General features: G+C 36.1%; 1 protein-coding gene across 1 annotated transcript in view; it reads right to left on the reverse strand.

Moving 5' to 3' along the window:
• Positions 1-24,690, reverse strand: part of LOC107191929 (tRNA dimethylallyltransferase, mitochondrial) — a 143,439-nt gene that overhangs the window by 60,412 nt on the left and 58,337 nt on the right. Inside the window, exon 4 of the mRNA XM_015581078.1 lies at positions 6,158-6,293. Coding sequence (XP_015436564.1) covers positions 6,158-6,293 — 136 coding nt within the window. The remainder of the gene's footprint in view (positions 1-6,157; positions 6,294-24,690) is intronic.

The following is a 24,690-nucleotide window of genomic DNA, read 5'->3' on the forward strand; positions in this document are numbered from 1 at the left end:
CCGACGCCGTCGGTGTCTCCTGACACCAGGCAGCTGCAAAACCTTTACGATCTCATTTTCTCCAGGTACCGTAAAGCCGTGTACTCACCAAGCGAGCAAACGGGAGCGAACGAGCGTTCTCACGCACAAGGGAAGGCACGGAAGCGTCCCTCTCCGATTTTCATGAAACTTCGTATGTCTGTTAAGTAATCAAAACTATGGAATACGGTATTTTTTTTTTATCGGCTGAGGCGCGATTTGAGGGGGCGAAACCACCCCTCAAAGTTACGATACGAAATTTTTTTGTTATAAATAAATTATATTTTGGATAATTTGTTAACACCATATTATTCTACATAAAAAATCGCAAACCTCGTCGATTAGAAATTTTCATATATCTCCTCTGGTTTTCGTGATAGTACTTTCGCGTCGAAAATTCGAGGGGTGGTTTCACCCCTTAAAGTTGCGTCTCAGCCGTTAAAAAAAATACGTACCCCTTATTTTTAACTGCTTAACAGACATACGAAGTTTCATCGAAATCGGAGGGGAGGGATTTGAATGAATTGAAAAACAAGGACACTGTTAAAGGTCATCATTTACGATACACCGCCCAAAGATATAAATGCATCCCAGAGATATAAAAAAAAATATATACATGTATCTTCTGAACGAGAAGAAAGCAAAAAAAAAATGGATTTAGACAAAATAGGAACCATATAGATTTCCCCCACCCCAAAGATTTCATATTTCTCGGATGATTAAAAAAAAAACTACTGCAAATATTGACATAATATTCTTGATGATCTGTACAGTTAACACTATGACGATCGATGACGCCACTGTTGCGTTACGTGAGCGCCAACTATCTCAGTGGCCGATGACGCGACACTGGCGTAATGTCAGTGTCTACTGGTACCTTTCAGATGTTCAAAGTTATTGAATTTTTTGTACTGTTTCTATCTTAATGTAAAAGAGATCATCATATGGTTGTAACGAGTTTCGTAAAAAACGATTAGTCTTCAAAAGTTTTTGCTCTCACTTCCATAATTCTGGAGAAATTTGAAAGTCTAACTTGTATTTACGTTCTTGAGATGCAAATGATACAGAATGACTTAGAAATTTGAAGACATTTGAAGAAATTTCACATATCGCTGAATTAAAAAAAAAAGGTACAATCTTTGGTCACGGCGTGCATCGGTCAGAACGTCTGTTCTAATTTCACGCGAGATAAATGGCCCCCATCGTCAAGAATACGTAAGAATATAATCAATTAAAGATAAAACATTTTTATCTCTAAATAAAAATTCTAATTAAACTTGGGTTATCGCGAACGTTGACTTTATTTATATTGGAAGTGAAGTAATAAAATTACAGTGAATGGTACGCTAGCTGTTTTATTTATTCTATCCGGAACACTTCAACTATCAGAACATAAATTGACTGTTTGTTTTTGTTTAACGATAGTTACATCTTTACCGTTAGATTCAGTCGGCCTCGTTATAAGGTCTAACATTAAAAGTGATAATCGCAATGTAACTATGATTTCGAAATTTTAGACTATATTGAAACAAAATTAAATTTGTTAATTGTAATTAATTTCATTCTACATAATATAGTGGATCAAGTAACCATTAGATACTTATGATTTCCTTTCTTAATCATTTCTGTTAATAGACTGTTCGATAAAGAACACGTAGTTATTAATGGAAATATTTTATTTTATCAGGTGTACCAATAAATAATGCACTATTTCTTGATGGAATCTCTATCCGCTTCTATGAGAGTCAAGGCACTATACTATTTTAACTGTATTCGTAACAACTTTCTAACAACCTATTCCTCAACGGAAAGTCGATAAGATATTTTCCATTTAAAATATATCATTTCACAATTGAAAAACAGTGGATTACTTATAAATACACATACTACACCAACTCGTATGCGAGGAGCAACAATTCTTTACAGGAAACGTATACAGACCTAACTAAAAAAATATATATATATATTTTTTTTCGACAAAATTATAGAGATCAAAACATTCAAACATGTTTTCCCTAAAATCGTGATCTTCGTGCTGTGTTATTATTGCAGCAAATGAGCGAAATTAAATAAACAACACCTGAATCTCACTTATGCACCGACCTAATAAATGAAACGTTCCTATTGCAAGCGAAAGAAACACAAGAATGCGAGCGATTATTGCACAATTTTTCCATTATTTGTGTACGTCAGAGCGGACGGTTACACAATGGCCCCTTCGGGGGAAAGTTCCGATTTGCCCTAGTCCAGGTGAAAGAAATTCACGAACGGCCGGTTACAATCCGCGCGGATACGCAAGGCCGCATGGATCGGCTTCCGATTTCGAAACCGACGGCGGCGTTGTACGAATAACTCTCTACGCCGGCATCTGGAACACGGACGGCAGTTTCTATCGTTCGGCTATCCGCGTCAATGAATTCTGAAAATTTGAACGCCGTGACAGCCGCCGACAAGATTATGTAATTACCCCCCGCGCGAGCCCGTTGAACGGTACTCTCGATCACGACCTCTAAAGTGGGTACAGGATCTGATTTATCGCATAATAAAAACGATGGAAAAATGGAAACTTTCAATCGATCGGGTTTATTGGTCGATCCAAAGGTCCCCACGTGAGTGCAGTACAGGACACATGCTGTAAATTATAATAACGGTCGCATGTGTTTATTATCGCGAGAACGGAGACCACCGCCACTGGGTGGTTGAGTAACTGTTATGAAAATTGTATTAACCCTTTGACTGCGACGCACTTTCGCAAGAAATCATCGATTATACGACGCGAGATGCACACAAATAAAAAAAAAAATTAAGTTCATGCTAAAATCTATGTTAGACTAGTTTAGTAAATGTGTTATAGTAAGAAGAAGTTAGTTAAATATGCTCCGGGGTGTTTTGATCTGTTAGGAAATGTTTGACTTCGACATGATCGATATGTAATTAAATATACAGTAAATAAAATAACTATCATGTCCCTTTAGATCTCCGCAACCTCCACTGGTAGGCGCTAGCGCGAGTTACATAATAATTGATAACGCACAAAAATAAACGAATAGCCGAATATAATTATTCATTTATTAATCGTAATTTGTTTTCTTACGTGTAAATCTTACGTGTTGCATGTCACTGTTCACTCGACTGGAAACAATAAACGACTGTGATTGACAAAAGACTAAGCTTTTTACCTGGTGAGAGGAGTGGGAAGAAACTCTAAACGCTTACCGGTATAGAATAAAAGTATTAGAAAAAATTATAAACTCATGAATATGGAAATCATACTTTACGAATTTTTAGAAGAAATATCTATAATACTAATAAAGGTTTCAATCTGAAACTTTAAGAGTGTTAATTGTTCAAAAAAAAAGTAGAAATTTTATGGTAAAAATGATTAAAACGTCAAAAATCATTCATTCATCAATTTCAATGGCAGAAATTTATTCCGCAATTCTATACTTCTAGATATTTATGGCATAATGGATTATAAAACTACGTTTGTCTTCTTCAAAAAAGTGCCTTCTAGAAGCTAGAAAGCCAATCGATTTAAGTGTTTGTCTACATACACGGACTCTGATTTCTTGAAGCCTCGTATCTTTATTTCGGACACGGAAAAAAATATTGATGATAACGTGGACGATTACATTGGTCTGTCCGAGAAAACGATCAACTAAGCAGCCGAGCAACGAGGTCCGATAAATATTATCGTTTATCGAGGAATATAAACGGTGTTATGGGAACGTGGTACAATAATCTTTAATTCACACATAATCTTAAATACTGCAAATTAAAATCAATTCTAATAACATAAATTACAACATATAAAAACAATGAAGGTATATCATTGAACGTAGATATACAGGATGTCTCAGCTAACTTGATCACCTCGAATAATGACTTAACAGTACACTTTATGAAAATTTTGAGGCGTGAAACTTAAATGGCATCAAGGGGCACATCTTATAAGGTATGTACTTTTTTTGTGGGTGGAGGTATTTCAGAGATTTCAATGTCACCTTGATTTTTTTTTAACGAAATGACCTATATTTTGTACCATAGATCGATAGAATATCAAATTCTGAGTAAAAATGTGTTCACCTTAGTACATCCTAAACCTAATAGTTAACGAGATATTTACAAAATAATTTTTAATACGTACTTACTATCTGGAAGCTATAGGTGCTCGAACTGATGCACCTCAACTTCAATATACTGATTATTTTGTAAATATCTCATTAACTATTACGTTTAGGACGTATGAAGGTAAAAAATTTGAAACAAAATTTGATACTTTATCGATGACCTACATAATGAATGAGATAGAATGAATGAAACCATCTTGTGAAACAGTTGAAGAGCGCGTCTCTCAAGTAGAACAACCCATCGCGTCCATATCAATTAATAACTCGGAAAAGAAGCCTCAAACGCAACTTCGTCATTCTTGATTTTCGTCTGACAAGGGATTTTCAATCCGTTTGGTATAGAGGTAGTATTTTGAAAAGTATTTAACATGTGTTTGTATGTATTGACTGACATTCACATCTAGGGGGTGAAAACAACCCTCAAAATACATTTCCCTTAATATCTCGCAAATTATTCGCCATTGAAAAGATATTTGTTAACAAAAATTTTATATTTTTTCATAATAAAAAGAACTAATTAAGTAGTTCTTCAAAAGACCAATTTCTTTAAACAATTATTTCTTATTTTTATCGTACTTCGAAAAGCTACTTAGGCAATTATGTTTATTATTTAAAAAGCACACAATTTTTGTTTGCAAATATCTTTTCAATGTCGAATAATTTGCAAGATATTAAGGAAAACGTATTTTTCACCCACGACATCGAGGGTTGTTTTCACCCCCTACATATGGATGTCAGCAACTACAAAAAAAATACGTGTCAAATATTTTATGAAAATATTACTTTTGTACTAAACCGGGTCAAAATCGTCGTGTTACACTTCAGTGATATCCCTTGTGAGTGATACCGTCCACGAAAAAGCGCGGCAAACCATCGAACGAAGACCACCGGTCGCGCGCGCAATCACAAGTTTACATGTGACGACGCCTCGTAATAAACGGGAACCCTCAATGGACGAATTATCTTTGCCCGAGTCGTTCGTTAACGGCTCGTTGCGAGCATAACGGCGCGGGGCGATAAACCTTTATCGTTTATCAAGTAGCACAATGTTATGAAACGCGTCGCCGCGATAGCTTCGGTCCGTAGTCGGTGGCCAGCCTTGAAAACGGTCGGCCAACGTCCTCCCGCGGATTTCTACCAGGGGGGGAAACAGAGTTGTTGCTTCGACAGGGAAGCGAACGGCGACGAAAGCCCAGTGTGACCACCACTTAGTATTGTCGTACTAGATTTAGTACTTTTTTTTTTTTTTAATTTTTGGCATTCTAATACATTCACCAAAAGATCTAGTACTTTCTTCCTTCCGTATAATAATAATAATAAGTTTAATATTTTTCTTTTCTTTCACCTTCCTACAGTATGTCACATTCAGTGGAACAAGCGTAACATCTCTTTTCCCTCCCCATCCCTCCATTCTTCGGTAACCTTCTTCCCCACCCTGATCTCCTACTCACGGAATTCGACTAGCATTAGCCATAATAGAAATATAGTTGAATAATTAATTACAAGTGGAATAATTAAATATTTTAATATGAGTTAATTTGGACCCCATTATGTAAAACTTTTGCTTTACATTTAAGGAATCTTGCCACTGTAAAGCCCTGAAACATTGTCAGTTTTTAGGAATGTTTTTTCAGTGAACGAAATTTTTAACATGAATGAAATGTTGCCTATTTATTAATACACTTATTTAGTGTACTACAAAATTTTATATTTGTAGTGTGGTAAAACCCCTTAAAATGGCTTTGCACACAACAAATGAAATTTTGCGGGATATCTAAACAGTTAAATATTTCAATAATAAGGTAATATAGTAAAAATGATCCTTTTATAGAATGAAACGTAATCAAATAAAAGTTCAATACTTTTTTGTTCAGATTTATAGTATCTTACCCCTGCATTAAATTGTTACGAAATATTTTTGCTGGGTGGTCACACTGGAGGAAGACCTCAAAAAACGGCCAGCAAGAGGACAGAGAGGCACACACGTGTGCCCGATGCGATCGACTTACCTGGTCGCAGCGGAGCCATAGTATAATGGAGTTCTTGTATCTGAGAGGTCCGCCTAATCCGGAACCACCGGCCGTACGTTGAGTTCGAAGGAGTTCCGAGTGCGTCACGCCGTATTGCGTGAACACTTCCAGGGACCTGCGAACAAACGGAATCAATGTTATCGACAGCTCGTACCCAAAAGACCGTGACACGGACGAGATATAAGGATAGACCTAACATGCAATGTAATTTTCTGTCCCATGCTTCGGGGACGTCAGAAGCCCCCGTACCATTTCAGAATTCTATTCCTTGCTAGCGAAACCGGGGCAATAATGTATGTATTATCACGGTGTTGAATTTAATTCCAGATATCGGAAACCAGCGTAATTTTCGTGAGACACCAAGGCTGGGATTCATAGTCACTACTTATTCTTAAGCAAATGCTTAAGTCCCCAATTATGAATGTACACGTGTATACGTATGCACTACACATTTATAACTGGGGACTTAAGCATTTGCTTAAGAATAAGCAGTGACTATGAATCTCGACCCAAGTCCCATAAAATGTTAGGTCTATTCTTATATCTCGTCTGTGACTGTGGTTTCGGCGATAACTTCATTTTCATATCGTTCCCGCCATTTTTTTTTCTCTGTCTCTCTCTCTCTCTCTCTCTCTCTCTCTCTCTCTCTCTTATTTTTTCCAAAGTTGTAGCACCCGTTACGATGTACGTACGTATGTGTGCCCTTGACACGAAGCAAACAAAATTATCATCGGTCGATTGTACGTTGGTTGGAGGAGCAATCATTTTCTAAAACGCGTAAAAAGATGAAGATTCGGATCACCGAGTTCGTGATGGTTGAGTGATCGCAAAATAAGAAATCCATTTTCAATATATCTAAATGATTAGTTTACAAGATATTTTAAATTCGGTTCTTCAACATTGTATAGCATTTGAACCTAGGTTTGGACGTTTCTTCTCTGGTTTCGGTCGAGTCTACTAATGCTACTAGTCTTACTCTTTTAGTAATCGTTTTTGGACACAAGTACCTTAATACTTTTGTTGTAGGGAATTCGAAAATGGATCAAATAGTGTATAAAAAAAGGATAATTCTATTTAAAGAAAATAAGTGATCTTGAAATCGTTGAAACACCTCCATTTTCAGAGAAGACACATGCACCGTGTGGTGCATCACTCGAAATCATGTAATTTTTTCTTTCGAATCACTGATTCTGATTTTTTTTACCATAACCTCGAAAGATTTAAACTTTTCACATATTTAACTATTTATATACGAATATTGATTGATTTTATTGTGTTTTGGCGTTGGTTTCATTTATAAAAAAAAACATTTCTTTATTTTTATTCGTAGTTAAAGGGTTAAAATCGGGTGTTCCATATTAAGTACGGTTACCCTACTACTTTTAGTATTATTATTTTAGCCTCTTAGTGTTCGCAATGAGTAAGTACGGTGAATATATAAATTATGTCCAGTGATATGGAATATGTAAAAATTACTGAATGGGGTTACGTGTGCCAGTTTTTAAATAACTTATGAATTTTAAAGTTTCTTTTGATTATCAATGTAATTACTAGACTCTGGATGCGTATGCATATAGAGATTGTTATAAATAAATTTTCAGAGACTAGAACCAAATAGAACTGTTCTCCTAATAAGAATTCTATTAGGTTTTATATAAAGTAAAAATCTCTGTAAACTTCGCTAAACTTTTGATTAGACCTGTGTATTTATGCTGTATATTTTATGCTAACTTTTAAATATTATGTATGTTATAAACGCATAAAATCCGCAATCTAATAATCGTATTCTGGTAAAAGTAATTTTAATTATACTTCATACATGTTATTTCAGTAATACGGAGGTATGAGGCACGAGGCATTCATTCAATTTAATTAAGTATTTTCGTTAATTAATTGCGATCGAAAGGACTAATGCATGCCAAATTTCGTGTAAATTAAATAAATTAGCAATTTGAAATTCTATCGATACAATATTACTTTACATACAATTACAAAATCCACTCGGCTCGATCAGAATTTGATAAGGTCGAATGTAACAATATTCAAAACAATTCGTCTACTTTGTAAATGAACATTTTCAAATGTTATGTGCGGTACATTCGAGGAATCCAAAGACCCAAGCCCAGCGCTTATTTTCGGAATTTACACAGCGGTTCTGCACGTCCGTAATCAAAGTTTTTAAAGTCTAAACATCCGGTAGAATAACCCGATAATTAATCCAATGCCATCATCAAACAGAAACGATTACTGGGTCAAAGCCAACCAGTTTAGTATGATACCATATCATACGTGGAGGCATGAGTCTGGAAAACGAAATTCTAGGCCCGATTCATGAAATATCAATAAGTCTTCTCATGTTTCAAGATAAAGAATTCATACACTTACTATAGTTGAATTGATAATATAATTCAATCGATCGAACAACAGCTTCCTTCCAATATAAAAGAATGCAATTGTTTGTATTTTCATGAAAAATTTAATCGAAGATAATTAAAATTATACATAAAATGTCCCTCCTACCATTAAAACATTTCCTTTATTTAATTTTAATATTTTTCTTTCAGTCTTCAAGACGGATTATGTAATTCATGTGAAATTTTGTACATACATTTGTAATAATCTATTCTTGTATCAATTACTTCAATAAAAACTATTTTACTACATCAACGTTGTTTATGGGTCTAGAACGAAAGTACGGATAAACATAGTTAAACTCGGTCAAAACACATGATTCATTAAGTTAGCCGGTTATAATTTGTTGCAATCACCACAGTGCTGTAATATCGTTAGATGAAACTACTGATTTAAAAAAAGAAGAGTAACGTAAGACATTTGATAACGTAAATAGTCCATAACGTGAAACATGACAAATAATCCGTGAACTATAAATTTATTACTCGGTAAACGTCACTTTAACGGTTAAACTCGATTGGGAATTTCGTAGTATGTACCTACATACTGTAATGTACATAACTAGTCAGAAACTAATTTCTTCCACGCGTCGCTGGTATCTCGATCCGAAAGATATCACGCGATCGCGCAGATAATCGAACAGTCTGGCTCGCCTTCGGTCTCAAACTGGAGAACTTTCACCAATTATTTTCGTAGGTACAGTGCCCAAATACTTTCCCAATAAAGTTGAAAAATAGTGATTGATTCTCCGTGAGTAAAAAAAACGAATAATCATAATTATATATTGGAATCTTTCAAGACGATTCAAAATACAAAGTTCCATTTTCTTACTGAGAGAATTATGTTGCTTGCTTTATTTACTTTCCTTTATCATGTGTATTCTATTTTTTTTTTATTTTTATTCTTTAACTCCAACTTCTTACATCATTCTACATTTTATTAATTATAGACCAATGCGTACCATGTCTATCTGTATCGCGAGTAATAAGTAGACTGTAAAATGTATGCATTTATTACATTTCAAAGGGAAAAATAAGTTGGAGTTTCAATCCAGTTTCTGTAGTTTAACCTATTAAATTCCATATTTAAATTAATAATTATTATTAACTAAGTAATAATGGTAACAGCAATGGAATCCCAGCCTGTCATAAAAGATGACTAAGGGGGAAACCCAGCTCAGTGGATGGAACAGTCCAAAGACTACCGGAAAGTGTTTATGCAAAATTATAACTAACATCAAAGTCTTCAAACCAATAATATCGAGAATCGTTACTCCAGTGAATAATAATAATAATATTTCCATCGAGTCGATATATATCGGATGCGCGTCGACGAATTAGATCCGTCCTATCCCACTGGTTTATCGTTCGAACAATTAGGTTATCCCATCGTAGCTTGCACAACATTCTAGATACTCGAATTTAAAACAACATAAATCAACGCAATACATCGCTTATCTACTCAGCGTATGTACTCTCTTACAAATAGGGGCCATCAGACATTGTATCAAAAATTCATAAATGTTGATCAAACATTTCATACGTTTCAGAAGACCGTGGCCAAAAAACATAATTCCATATATTCTTAGATTACACAAATTTGTTGAAATAATTAATGTATCCACCATTGTAAATGAAAAACATATATCTCAAGTGACCGAAGAAATTATTGAAGTAACTCGATGGTGGAAACAGTTCAAACAATTTGGAGCAAACAGCCTAATCGCAAAGCCTGCAAACAGTTGGAGGATGAATCATTTCAATCACTACTTAATCAAAATTTATCAGTAAATTATTCAAAAAAAAAAAAAAAGAAGGTCTACGCGGAAGTTGGGAATATATAATTTCCTATTCAACAGAAAATTGTTTGCTCTTACTCAACGTACCGAGAAAATCGCGTTACGAGATGTGACCTAATACTAAAATCGATTTGAAATCCAATCGACCGGACAGAGTTCAGCTACAAAGTATCTAGATGTCAAAGGGACAAGATACCGAGTCTCTTTTTTTCCCCCCCTTGTGAAGCCCGTTTCTACGGCTCAATAAACTTGACTTCTTGTGAAAGAAGAAGCAGATATACCAACGATATCTCATGACCGTGCGACTTTATCGTTAATTCTGACCCCCGCCACCGATATGATCACTCTTTCGTTTATCTGCTTTCTCTCTCTCTCCCTCTCTTTCCCACGCACGCATCCTCTTTTCTTTCTTTCTTTTTTCTTCTTCGTTTCCTTCGAGAAGCACACGAGCTGCGGTGGAGCAGGTTGCACAACCCACGGGGGACACGATGCTATGCAATCGGCGGAGAATTGGTAAAAAAAGGCGCGACGAGGTGGGAACCGAACGGAAAAGCGGACTTTCTCTCTTGGGACAAGTTAATCCACGGGCACCCTGACCACGAACGTTGTTACGTCACTGCCGGTGCCCGTTCGCGGATTTGTCAGAGGACAAATTGCCCGAGGTGGCCGAGAAGCCGGCCAGGTTACACGCGCTTCACTTGTTTTCTTTTTTTTTTTTTTTTTTCACTCTGGACATCACTTTCGACGAAATACACGCATGTAATCTTCCCGAGACAGTGATAATGTTGCTAAGTCACCCACTCGCGTACACGAAGATTAAATTTTTATTGTAATGGAGTAATGTTTAGATTAGAGAATTTCTTAAAAGGAACACTGACGTAAGTAGGTAAGGGTCAGGGTGTACCTGGCCACCCCAGAATACGAACTGGCCCACCGTCCAGAAATTATTTAAATATGTAAAAAAAAAACATTAGTCAGTTGGTAAAATTTTATGTTATAGAAAGTAAATACTTGAGCCGAAATGCAATACGCAACGCAAGTACAAAAAATACAATACTATCCTCATTCCGTTAAAGTATTAAGTAAAATTGTATTAGATTTAAGCTGTTTAATTTTTACATTCTACTTAACTAATAATCCTGCAATATCAATTGTAGGGTCGGATGTAATTAAGAGAACTAGGGCTCGAGAATGTGAAAAATATTTGTAAAAAATTATGTATGATACATGTTAATTATAGGTACATAATATACTCTTGATTTTAATCAATCTCAAATTTCTTTTATTTTTAATAATTATGTTTATATTCTCGTATTCTTAGTTTTACTGTTAAATAAACATGTAAATAATTCTTGCAAAATGCGTAACTTTATTTTGTGCAACCCACGTACGTGGTATAAAATACGTACAGGTGCCTGATGGCTAGTGTTAAGGGCGAAAGTCAGGTGGCCTGGCCCCCCAGAAAAATTTCTAGTTACGCCAATGCTTAACACATTGCCTACTGGCTGTTATTTAATATATTTACTAGATTCAACAGCCAAGTAGCTATTATTAAACAGTTCAATCACAGTATGAAATTACAGTAAATCATCGATGAGTGTTCGAAGGCTTCTCGGGATTAACAAGGAGGGGTCCCCAGGTGTAACGCTGACTTTTCAATGAGGTTTAGTAGATTGATAGAACTTTGAATTCTGAAGTCAATGGTATCTGTTGCAGCCACATATGCCCATTAGTTTATGAAATATTCAATGTTCAGTGCTGAGAAGCCTTCGAACACTCATCGAGAAATTACTGTATGAGCACTACAGCATCAATAACATCCGCCTGTCAGAACCAACACACTTCGAGAATAAACAGGCAGAAATTTTTCTGTTAGAAGAAAAAAACTGCCGAAGCAGTTAATTTATAAAGATCGACGTGCATTGTAAGTTCCTTATACAGCTTGCCGTACCAGCAGACCGTCTACACTTTGTACCAGAGATTCGTCACCGTTTCTCGCTTTGAAAGCTGTGTGGCCCGTATGCAAATGGACCACGGGGCTTCGATGATGTAAATTTAAAGTAGACGTGACGGACAGCCTATTCTGACCGAAACAAATGTAAAACGCGCGTAAAGTGTATGGAAATCGCGCGAAGCTCACGATATCATCGTTCGATCCACTTGATTTTTCGTTCCATCGACTTCTACAAATGTTCTTGGAGCGCTGTCAGACCTATCCGAAGCGAAACCGATACCCGTGTATTTCCATTGTCGAGTCGGTGAATTTCCGCTTGTAAATACATATAGGTTCCAAGATGAAAATCTCTACACTCACTTACGACAAGGATACTGTTTCGAATTGCATCATGAAGTCACATCGTACGATGATTTCACGTTTGCCTATTTTTTTCTTTTTTTTTCTTTTGAACGACCGATTATTTTGTCTCGTAACGGTTCCATTTTCACAGTTTGGGTGGGTACTAGAGACGTGTGACAAACTGATATAAACAAATGCCAATCGACCAACGAATCGTCTCCTTCCAACTTTATACACCAATTCCATCTGCCCTCCAACTTGTCGCCAGACACGTGAAATTCTTTGAAATTTTTTGTGTTGTATTTTGTTTACATTTCTGGACTCCAGAATTAGAATATATTAAGTTAGACTTACCAAATTTTAAAGGGGAGCAAATAAAAGGTGTGAAAGCTTGTTATTTTGACACCCTTCAGTAAGGATTCAACGAGAAACAATTACCACCTTCGAATTATTGAATGAACTTAAGACTAGTCTGAATATGTAGAAATGGTAAACATTGCATTATGTCCCCTATGTGGTGGAGTTTAGATTGTTTAGATCGGAACAAAATATGGACTTGATATCATTTTTACACTACTATATTAAAAAACTAAACGACTTTGAACGAAACAATTTTTACCATCAGAAGGAGTGAAACATTTGATACGAGAAACGTAAAATGTTATTTTTAAAAAAAAAAATGGGATAACAGGAATAAATTGTCCATTGTAGTGAACGAAGGCAATCAATGGGTCCTTTTAACAGCTTTATTGAAGTTATTAAAGTTTAGTCAACAATAAAATTATTCTGTATAGAAATCTTCGAAAGAATTATTACGACGACTAATACACAAGCTAACTTGACATTCTTCACAAACAGAAAAAATGTTTTACAACTCTTCGTTTGCGACGTTGAGCTACTTCCAAGTCTAGAAAAAATAATATGACCAATTCTTCTTCATCTGTTATATCATCATGATCTTTCAAACGTACATATGTCTCCCTAGTTCCAGACATTGTCACCAAAGTGATAAAGTAGGTGTCTATTGTGTCAGACAGATGCATTTAACGGGTTCAAGAATTTATTAGCCAGCTCACGGTGCCGTCCTTGTTACCAAATGTATCCGTTTTCCAGGTGTACGTATCGCAAACTCAGGCCCGAAGAAGCCCTAACGCGTCGTTGTTTCACGACGCGAGTGTTCCGATGCGTGTGCTCGAACACAGCGTTCACGTGTAGATGGGAAAAGAAACAAGAGAAAGAAAGCAAATATATAACACGAGTGTAAATTCATCGACAGACTCGAGGCCCGGGACACGTTGAATTCGCCCTGGTGATTCGTTACGTCGTACTTTCCCCGTAGGTTAGATTTCTCGCAGCGGCGAGAAGCATAATGCAGTTAGCCGCGAAATATGCAAGGAGAACGTGTGCCACACAGATAATGCGAGATTAGAATTTTATGACCTGTTCGGTGCACACCGGCAAAAGGCCGCTTTCCACTCGCATTTTCGTAGCCAGGCGAACACACACATATTGGGGCCGCCAATAAATCCTTTTCGCCGTAGATTCATGATACTCAAAGAGTCGGGCCCGCGAAAGGATATTAATAATCCGAATGAAAATCGCTCGTATAAATTATCGGCGCAATTAGTGATCGAATCTGGTTACAACGACAGAATCGTAGCCACGGTTAATCCGTTTACGGGGTCCGCAGCCATTGAGGATATATTTATTGTTCGTCGGTGAAGAGAAACTTCACTTACAGAACTAGCACGAGCGTTCACCGAACCGGTTGCTGAACGCCATACGAGTGCTCTTATCGCGCCCCCGAAGAGAAATGCATTACTACGGTCCCCCGTGGAAAAATGCGGAATCTTGTCGAATCTTCGAAGCATTCGCGATTACGAGCCGAAATTAATTTTACTTTAATCGACTGATTGCGTGCGCCGTATATTTTTCACGCCTTCCGTACCGAATATTCGTAATTTATGCGACGCTATACTTGATTAAAATGAGAACTTAATCAAACATTTACAAGATGAACAGATTTCGATGGATTAATATTTCTTTATCGCGCGTTATATGTTCGGTGATGGGTTTCGTTGAAAAAATTAGCGGGAACAAGATTAAGGTTACGAGAACTTTATTACCGAAGTGCATTGCTGCAACCGTAACGTTTCGGTTGCCTTTGAGTCGTTCGATAGCTTGTATAAGTGGATACCTCGAATTGCAAACAATTAATCGAATATTATTTTGTTTATCTTGTACCATATGCAGGATGTCCCATTTAAATCGACCCACTTGAATATCTCAGAAACTGTTGACGGGATTAAAAATGCTTCAGATAATAGTTAAATACTTCCATAATTTTCTGGTGTAAGTAACTTTTTTCTATGCGGACGCGTAGAGGTCATACGAAGGTCAACTTTGTTTTATCAAACCGAATCGTATATTTTTTTAATGCACTACTTGATGTTACTTGTTATTCCCTGCATAAAGTGCTAAGTCACTTATAGCGAATTAGTGCATTAAACAATAAGGATTCCATTTGGGAAAACAAGGTTGACCTTCATATAACCTCTGGGCGTCCACGTAGAAAACAGATGCTCACACAGTGAGAGTGAGTGGGCCCCCCTGATACCATTTAACTTTTGTCCGAAACATTTTTTAATACATTTAAATGAATAATGAAACATTTGTTACTACGACTACCAGTTCGTTACTTATCGTGAGCAAACACATTGTTTATAAAAAAAAGAATATTTAAAAAACCTAATAAATGGTCTTAAAATAACAATTCTTGATATTATAAAAAAAAAAATGTATTGTACAAGATACCGAAACGACGCAGTGAGTGGGTTAAAATCGAAGTCGGACAATTGGGGCCCTTCCCTCATAAGTGATAAAGAAGAGATGATACGTATGGACCAATATTGACCCATTACGAGGCCTCCCCGAGCCCGTCCAGCAGTCAGTACTACCGAGGATCAAGATACACACACACGCAAGAATCAATTTCTTCTTCACCAGGAAAAAGTCAAAGTCTCGACTTCGTAATTCTCGAATCACCTACTGCTGATACAATCACACGGTCAGATGGGTTTCAAGGGACGATTGGGTGATATGTATATCTGGTTTGGAAGCGTGCACCCTCGCTAACCTTCCATTTCGGCTATCTTTTATCAATATCCAGACTGGCACAAAGAGAGCAAGAGAGGGAGAGAAAGAAAAGAATCGAAGCAGCAGCCAGTGCCCCCAGAGATCGTGTCTCCACGTGGCAATGACAGGAGTGTACCTGGGCTTGGCCAAGGTTGTGCCAAGAAGACAGGGACCGTGTAGGGGGTTGGGGGAGAGCCGGCGCGAGAGTAAAATCTATCTGCTACGCCGAAGAAATCCTGGCCGGCTGCCAAGGAGACGGCGGAGACGTTAGTCATCCCGCAGGGAGGCTCGAGCAGGAAGAAAAGGGGAACCGCGGGCCGGCTAATAAAAGACAAGGGTAACGTAATTCCACCCGCGCACCAATAATAGCATCGCCGTTTAACGATGCTTCCGCCGTTGGCGCTCTTGTCCCTCTCTCTCTCTCTCTCTCTGGACCGAAGTATTTTCATCGTCGATGATTTACGAGGATACCGGCCACCGCCGTCGCGAGACCGTTCGAACGCTGTTATACAGAGAGAGCTCTGGAGTGTTTGGACAGTAACTAGCACGTTCGTACCACGGACGGAAAGTAAGAGTCCACACCGTTGCCGCGATATGTCTCTTCGGAAGTATTACGCTTCCATTTCAGGCTATTTATGGCCTTTCCAGCCGTGTCCCGTAATCCCTATCATTCGGTGTGTATGTGTGTAGGTAACGAATAATGAATCGCGTAACCGGAGTCCGATCTGATTCGAGCTGTAAATTCTTGGGAGTATCGTTCACGAGGACACGTTCAACCTGTCTTCCTGGAATGGGGATTTTAAAAGTAACATTCTAGTTTATTTCGGGAGTGGGGGTAAAAATTTGATGGTTGAGTGGCTACTAACGCTTTTTGATCGTATTTCTGCGTGTAACGGATCAAAACTGTTGGAATATGTTCCTTAATTTGCATTAGGGAAATCATTGAATGTAGGGCAATTCTGGGTGAGATGACTCGGTCTCGTATAGGGTATAAAATGTTCCGATTTCCAGCTGTTGCTAGTTCGGATGAAAATTTGCCAGGTTTTCTAGCCGAAGAATCGGATGAAAGTTCTGAAGGGGAAGACAATAATGCTGAATGCGTGGAATGTAGGGAGCAGTGCAGCTGTACACTCGCGAGCAAACTTTGCTTCCACTAGGGGAAAAAGTGATGTAGGGAAAGGACTCTCTACCACTTGGTATTGGGAATTTATGAAATTTATGCCAAATTATCACTCAATTTAAAATTCATATCTGTGAAAAGTGGTTTTTGACACAGGATGTTCAATATTTTGTAACTAGTGTTATCGATGTGGAAAAGTTTTATGCAGAAAAAAAAAAATTGTTCGTTCTATTAGACTCGTAACAAGTATATTTTACCTGAACCATGGGTCATCTCATCCGGACAATCCGGGTAGATGACCTTATGCATAGAACTGATTTCTTTTTTTTTTAAATCTAAGATTACTATTTGAGTTTATTTTTATACTATAAATCAGCATGTATTTAATATCACAAATATATTTTCTACTTTATTTATGGATTAAATTTGCGATGGACTGATTCTTTTTCAAAAAAGTGGGCCATCACTTACCATAAATGGAGGAAGATTATAATCCTTTTAGAATCAATTTGATTGAAAATGATGATCATATGGGTTTATTGTGGTTTTTGACGCTCAGGGGAATAAGAATGAGAAGAACATACGGATCGGGAGAAAGGTGTGAAATGACAGTGATGCAAAGGGCTAGATCCAGCGACAGGAAGTAGTTCTCTGACCTTGTTATTTTAAGTGTCGTCATTAAACATATAATACATTATAAACCTCAGAATTTTTTAAATCGTAAAACCCGAGTTTACATAATGAATATCGACGTTGATGGACAGAATTGTACAGTTCTATGTTGGTACTTTTCCCCAAAAATCAATTTGCAAAATCATGCTAATAATTTCTGATTATTTACGCTTGATTCAGCCGTATCGTTCCTGCTTCCAAGCGTATACGAATATGATAATTCATTGAGACACACCGTGCTGTGATTTAATATCCATTTTTGTTTCGTTATCTTAATTTCATACATCGCAGCCTACGAAAGTTCACATCAAAGGCACGGTGAAACGTCACCCCACATTGGACGTGCCCAAATCAAACATCATAAAAGCTATTTTGCTTTTTATTAGTTTCTTTGTGATTCTAATACATCCTTGAATAAATATTTCGTCCATGAGCACCGATAGACGTGGGAATGCCCACTTTGATCTTCAAGTGAATTTTTTAAGATGAACCTACATACCTAATTAACGGATAAAAAATTCTCGAGTAAGGTATACGTACCCGGTGTCTCGAAGATGGAAAACGGGAGTTACCCATCAGAAAAATGTCAATCGTCCAAACTCAGACCTAGTCACGTGATATAATTTCAAAGAACAATTTCACAATTATTTCTAAAAATTCTTTCAAATCATTATAAAATAAAACAACACAACAACAAATATTTATTGGAATAATATTTCAAATAATGTTATTTCAGTCGTGATCACAGTCATCGGAAGAATTATGAAATAAACTAACATATTATTGGAAATAATATTTCAAAACTGTCTCTCCTCGATGATCTCTTTCTTCCACCGATCTGTCGATCGGGACACCCACTATAGAACAGACACGAGACATAGACACTCTGTGAACACAGGTGTTTAGCGTAGTCGAACCAGTTACATAGTACCAAGAGACAACGAACAAGTTTATGAAATGGAACACGGTATACTGATAGGGGATACGTGAAAAAAAAAGAAGAAAAAAAAATAACCGTTCGAGTAGATAACGAGGAACTAATTTCCATGTCCGTCGGTCGCCAGAAAATTACCGTGAACGTGTACAGTTCGAATAAATTACACGTGGCGATTGTCAACGCGCAGAAACACTTTTGCGGAGATGTGTCGGGGGAATGAAAGATAACCAATCTGTCACGTGTCGGTATACACGCGATTGAACGATAATCAAATAGAATAAAACCCCGAAAAAAATTCGCGACTCGAACCCGCGAGAGTAAATTATTACCTGACGGCACACGCGGCTATTAAAGCCGGTCGTGAAATTAATAAAGCTGTTTCACAGGTAATTAATGCTGCTGGAAAATTGATGGAAATGCGCGGATTCAGAGACTAATTATTGCACCTGGTATAGATGTAATCCTGATTTATCCTTACATTACATTCTTTTGCACTGATCTGCTTTTTGTTTCTTATTGAAAAAGAATAAAAACGATTAGAGTAATTAGAGTGTTGTGTTTATAATAAAAAGTCGAATACAACTGCGTCTTTAGTTTTTTTATGCTTATAGAAAGTTGTAATAATATCATTGTTATCCAAGTTTTAGCAGAATTTATTATGTTATTTTGATCATGTAAATTACACGATACGTTAGACCAAACGTACTTTGTGTTATTGCATTTATCATACTGTCGAAATTAGAAAATGGTATTTAGAGTTAAAGAAAATATCCTAATGTATACTTCAGAGTAAAATTCTCGAAATTCTGTTTCACAGCTTGAATAAATTAAATTAAATTCTTTACTCTTATGTATTTAGAGTATACCAGTACAATCTGGAATGACATATTCTGTAGCAAAGTATTCACCAATCCAATAATGTACTCATGTTTTCAGTAAAACGTTGCTAAATCGAGATGTTAAATTATTCTTAATGTTTTAGTAATACACAAACATTACTATTATAAGAAAGGATTTTTTTTTAATTTATGTTAATGATGAAAACTATTTCCGTATTAACAAGATTATTTATGCCAGAAAGAGCAATTTTATAAAACGTTAAAAATCAATTTTTCGAAAATGGAACTGTGAAGGCAATTTGAAAATCCAAAACGATCGTTCCACGTTGCGAAAATATTTCTTCCATCTACTGGAATTAAAACTGGTTTACGCCTAAAGTAACTGGACTTATTGGAAGTCACATTCAATGAAGAAACGTGAAACTTTGTGGATCAACTGTAATACTTGCTTGATGAAGTTTCATTCTCCCCTGATGCGCTTTCTTCCCATCATTCTCTTGGTTACCTCGCAAAAAAAGCTTAACAAGCGGTTAACCTCAATTTATTGCAGCTGGTCGAAAATGTACAACTTTATACCGTAACCTTTTTATAGCAATTAAATAAAATACCATATGCAACAAATTACATATATCCAGACTTAAATCGTTTAAACCGTAATCATTCTGTCGTACAAGGTAAAATATTTTTCAAAATTACTGCAATAAGAATGAGGTCTTCATGTAGCGCAATAATATTAACAAGCATGAATAATCATTTTTTTTTCCCCTGTTCGAATAAATTTACCTTTGAAAAAATCGTACAGATATCCATAAAGCATTGTTCAATTTGGGTTAATCTAACGACAATAACGAAGTAAATGCGCGTAATTCATCAGATTACTCTGAACTATCGCAAATTTATATATGACGCATCAAAATTCGAGGTAAAACCAAAAAGGAGTTGATTTTACGCGTAAAATCGAATGGAAAATGTAGAATAAAATTTGTTCGTATGGAGCTTGATTTACGATAAAATTGGCTTTGAGGATCTGTTGGAAAGTCTTTTTATTACATTCTATTTCTACTTATTGTAATCGTGGATGGCTGCGTGTCATATGAATTTCCAACCTCGATTTTCTTGAAAATGAAGCTCCACACCCACAAATTTACACTTTACAATTGTTGCAGATTATAAATGACCTCTTTTATATAAGTTTATAAGGCTTGTATAATATTGTATTGGTTTAATAGCACACATTTGTTAGAAGTGTAACATAAAATTATCGGAACAACGTCGAGTCGATCACACTTTCAACTAGAAGATCTCGCCCACTCATTGGTAGAAGATTCGTAAAGACTGACTTATGTATGAACAAGAGAATTCTTGTGTCACATGAATAGTCGAGATATCACTAAGCTGTAACTTATTGCTTTGTAGTTTTGAGGCGATGTACATATATACGTGGTGGGACTTTAAGAATTAGAAAGAATTTCAAATTCAAGATTTTCGACGATTGGAGGTGACAGATTTTCGTGAGATTACTATACATTTTTAGAGAGAGAAAGTATCGATAGATTTCGACAGAATTATTTTTGTTACATACTGTGTATCTAAATGACATTAACATTACAATTTATGTCAATACTTTATACGTTATTATTTTCTGTAAAGAATCAAATAAGTTATTATATTCTCTTTCATCTGTATAATTTACATTTCCTTGAAGAAATCAATACCTCGATAATATTTCACAAGTTGAAATGCCGTTTGCATTTGAATTCCAATCGGAATATCATACTGTATTAATTCATTCTGCAAAGTCAACCGCAACCGCAATCTGATATTCGGTAGATCGAAGTTACTCAACGGCCTAGTAACGTTAAGAAGCATGAGAGAACAGTATTTTTACGGTTCATCAACACCAACGGAAACGCAATTCGGTAGGGCATAAATTGATCACAGTCTTGTGACAATGTCTACGGTTCCGTTCGAATGTTCCCAAAACGTAGCGACGAATATTACTTGGTTTCTTAAAATATGCACTTATTTACTGATGAAAACTTTTTTACTATTCTCATTTTTACTTACTATAAAACGTATCTCAGGAGCTCTGGCACGTAGTTCACATTTTTAATTCTAAGTGTTAAATAAATAGAATAATTGTTCAGAAATGATTGTAATTAAATATGTTTACAGAATTTAACACAGTAAGCTACTAAGCATGTATACTTCAAATAGGTGTATTTAATATTAAAAACTTATTTCTTTGAAAATACAATTATTTACTTACTTGCTCTCATTACTTTAATTATTGCCTATTAAAATATCAAAACATGATGTCGTAATATCTTTAAACGTAAAATAATTCAGAATTGAACGGTTACAACGTAAACAGCACTTTGGTCCACGATGCCGATGTTTCAGTTATCACTTTCTCTTAGTCTTCAGTTAACAGTTGACACAATATTGACACAATTACATTAAAAAGTTTGTGCCACAAGTGTGTATTATATTGCTGCACGTTAAAATAATGAACTATTTACTTTACATTTCAATGTATAACAAGCAGTTGAGCTTCGAAATTTTTAATTTAAAATATCCCCTAAACCAACGATTTTTCGGCATAAATAGCTTAATACTCTTTTATAAGAAACGACGAGCTGTATTGACTAATGCAATAAGAAATATATTATCCCATTAAAAAAAACAACAATTTTAACCTTTATATGTATTGTACGTGTCCACCTACAAAAAAACTACTCGCATCATTCAACTTTCATCTGAAACATTTTTCAGTATCGTTCAACAACGCAATCATCAACGTGTCGGAAATATTAATCAGAATCCTTGTCTTTTTTTTTTTATTTTTTTATTATTAAGAACTATGTACGCTCCCTCGAGGTTTTGGGGTAAGTGTCTTGTGGTCCAATACATTCTCATCAGACAGCACTTTTACCTTTCCCACTCCCTGAAAATATCTGTCGAGGAACAATATCCTTACTTTTGAGGCAAGGCAACATCGACCTGCTTGTCATCTCTAACTTTCTCTCATCTGTTTCATCGCGTAATAAACGAACGTCTTCCGATAGCCGAATGACCCAACGTGGTCCACCGCCATCGTCGGACGTCAGATCTGCTTAGTCTGATGCGCCCTCTTTCAAGGCCGCCAGCATTCTAAAACCCTGTCATAAATCCTCCAAGGGTCAATGAGCGTCAGGCCGCCCGCCTTCGACTGTGGAAGCCAGTTGTTATAAAACAAAAAATGGAACTGTAAATTCTATCATTAAAAGAAAAAAATAAACTTTAACATTCGATGTATAGAAATATTGAAAATTATATCGCAAGAACTATCGTTAATCGTAATACTTTTATAGATTCATTTATATAGTTATTTAATAATAAGTGATCGCCTCGTGGAATTATTAATTCTCAAGAAATTAAGATAATAGAAATTTAACCCTCTATTGTCACCTTGGGTTAAATGGACCAAGAATTTGACTTTGAAGTAAAATATCATCGAGGCATCATTGAAAATGGTACTACTGACACCATGTAGTAGTAATTTCAGGTATCCTAAACTTCTTTCAGAATTTTATTTTTTCTCGAGAATTTTTTAAACACGATGTAACTTTAAATGTTAATTTTTATCTATGAAAATATAATCTACAATGTCCAAACTTCATCTGACAATTTTCTGCGACTTAATTTACCAAACAGTTTTTAAACAACAGCTGAGTAAAAATTAGCCGTCGATCAAAGTCAAAATGATCCAGCATGACAGTTACGTTTAAAAACGGTGGTGTGACAACAAACGGTCGATAAAAGCTATCATATGGGTTAAATATAGTAATATTTATTGCAGGTCACACTGTTCCAATTTCTACGTTAAAAGAAATCAATCTACGAAAAAAGCGTCGATATTGATGTCGAACACATCGACGCCAAAAAAACAATTTCGAAGATACTCGCTGGGATCGATTCAAATGACTCGCCCTGTATATGTATTCGTGTTACCTACTACAATTTACTTGATCGTTCTAAAAACAGCTTCGCTATGCAATCAGATCATTCGATCGCCTCCACTTAACATTAGATTTTCCTATAAAATTTCTTCCACCCGGGTTTGATAATGGCACGGTCGACTTTTCTTCTAGAAACGCGATACCGATCTCTCGATCTCGCTTTTTCTCCCGATTGGTCCGACAAGAACCAGATTAATCAAAACTCATTCCCCGGTCGATCGATTGACCCCCCCCCCTCATGCTGTCGCTGTCGGATCGTAATTATGCCGTACTGGTATCGGTATGGAATTTATCAAGAGAGGAACACGCCCCGTCGATTCGTTACGTAAAAAGCGTTAACAACGTAAAGTTCCGTGAAGGTACATGTATCTACAACATCTACGACTTGAACACGCGAAACGTTATCGTTTCGCGTGTACGCACTTGTCGCGGTAATTGCCACCCACACCTGACAGGTAGGGTAAATTCAGGAGGAACGCTACACTTTTAATATCTTCCAATTGGAAAATGATAATTAGGGGAAAGGTGTCTAAAACGATCCCTTTAAGGCGTAATTTATATAAAAAATACAAATGCTCATTATTTAAATAAAAGTAACACATTTTTGCCTTCCTTCCATATTTTTGATATGGTTTTTATCTAATATAAACAATAAAATAAACTATATAGAATTTTGGACAAGTTGGTTCAAGGGGAAAATTCTGTTATAATTAATGTTACAATTTTATTGTTTTCTAACTGAACTAGATCTACCATTTATCGCAGTTTAATTGCTCGTATACACATATGTATTTTACACTGAATCAATTAAACTATAACTGTACGTACTACCAACAGTTTTATTAATAAATAACCACGTACCACAGCAATACACTGAAATGTCCACAGACAACTAACCATAAGAACATAATAGCAATCTAATGGAAAATAATCATCAAGTAAAAATATGAATCTTAAAGTTACCTTCGTCCTACGAGCGTTAATGAATTTCAAACAAAACTTTTATTTACATAATGTACACACTGCTTGAAAAATCAGTATTTTCGTCAGATTCAAACCTAAAGTAAATTCGCTGAATTTGAAAAATGAATAATTTAAAAAATATTGTTCAAATCCGTTAACATGTTCCTAATTAATGAAGCACGTGTTTTTTTCACGAAGACCCCTCTGTCTTGCGGTAAATTTGTAACGAACCACGGGAGAGATAATCTTTTACCCCACTAGAGTCGATGAAAATACAACTGACTTACATTAAAGCCACAGAACGAAATTCCTAACGTATGTTCTTAAACGTAACCCCAC

Source organism: Dufourea novaeangliae, unplaced genomic scaffold (assembly GCF_001272555.1).
Source record: "Dufourea novaeangliae isolate 0120121106 unplaced genomic scaffold, ASM127255v1 scaffold248, whole genome shotgun sequence".
NCBI classification, from domain to species: Eukaryota; Metazoa; Arthropoda; class Insecta; order Hymenoptera; family Halictidae; genus Dufourea; species Dufourea novaeangliae.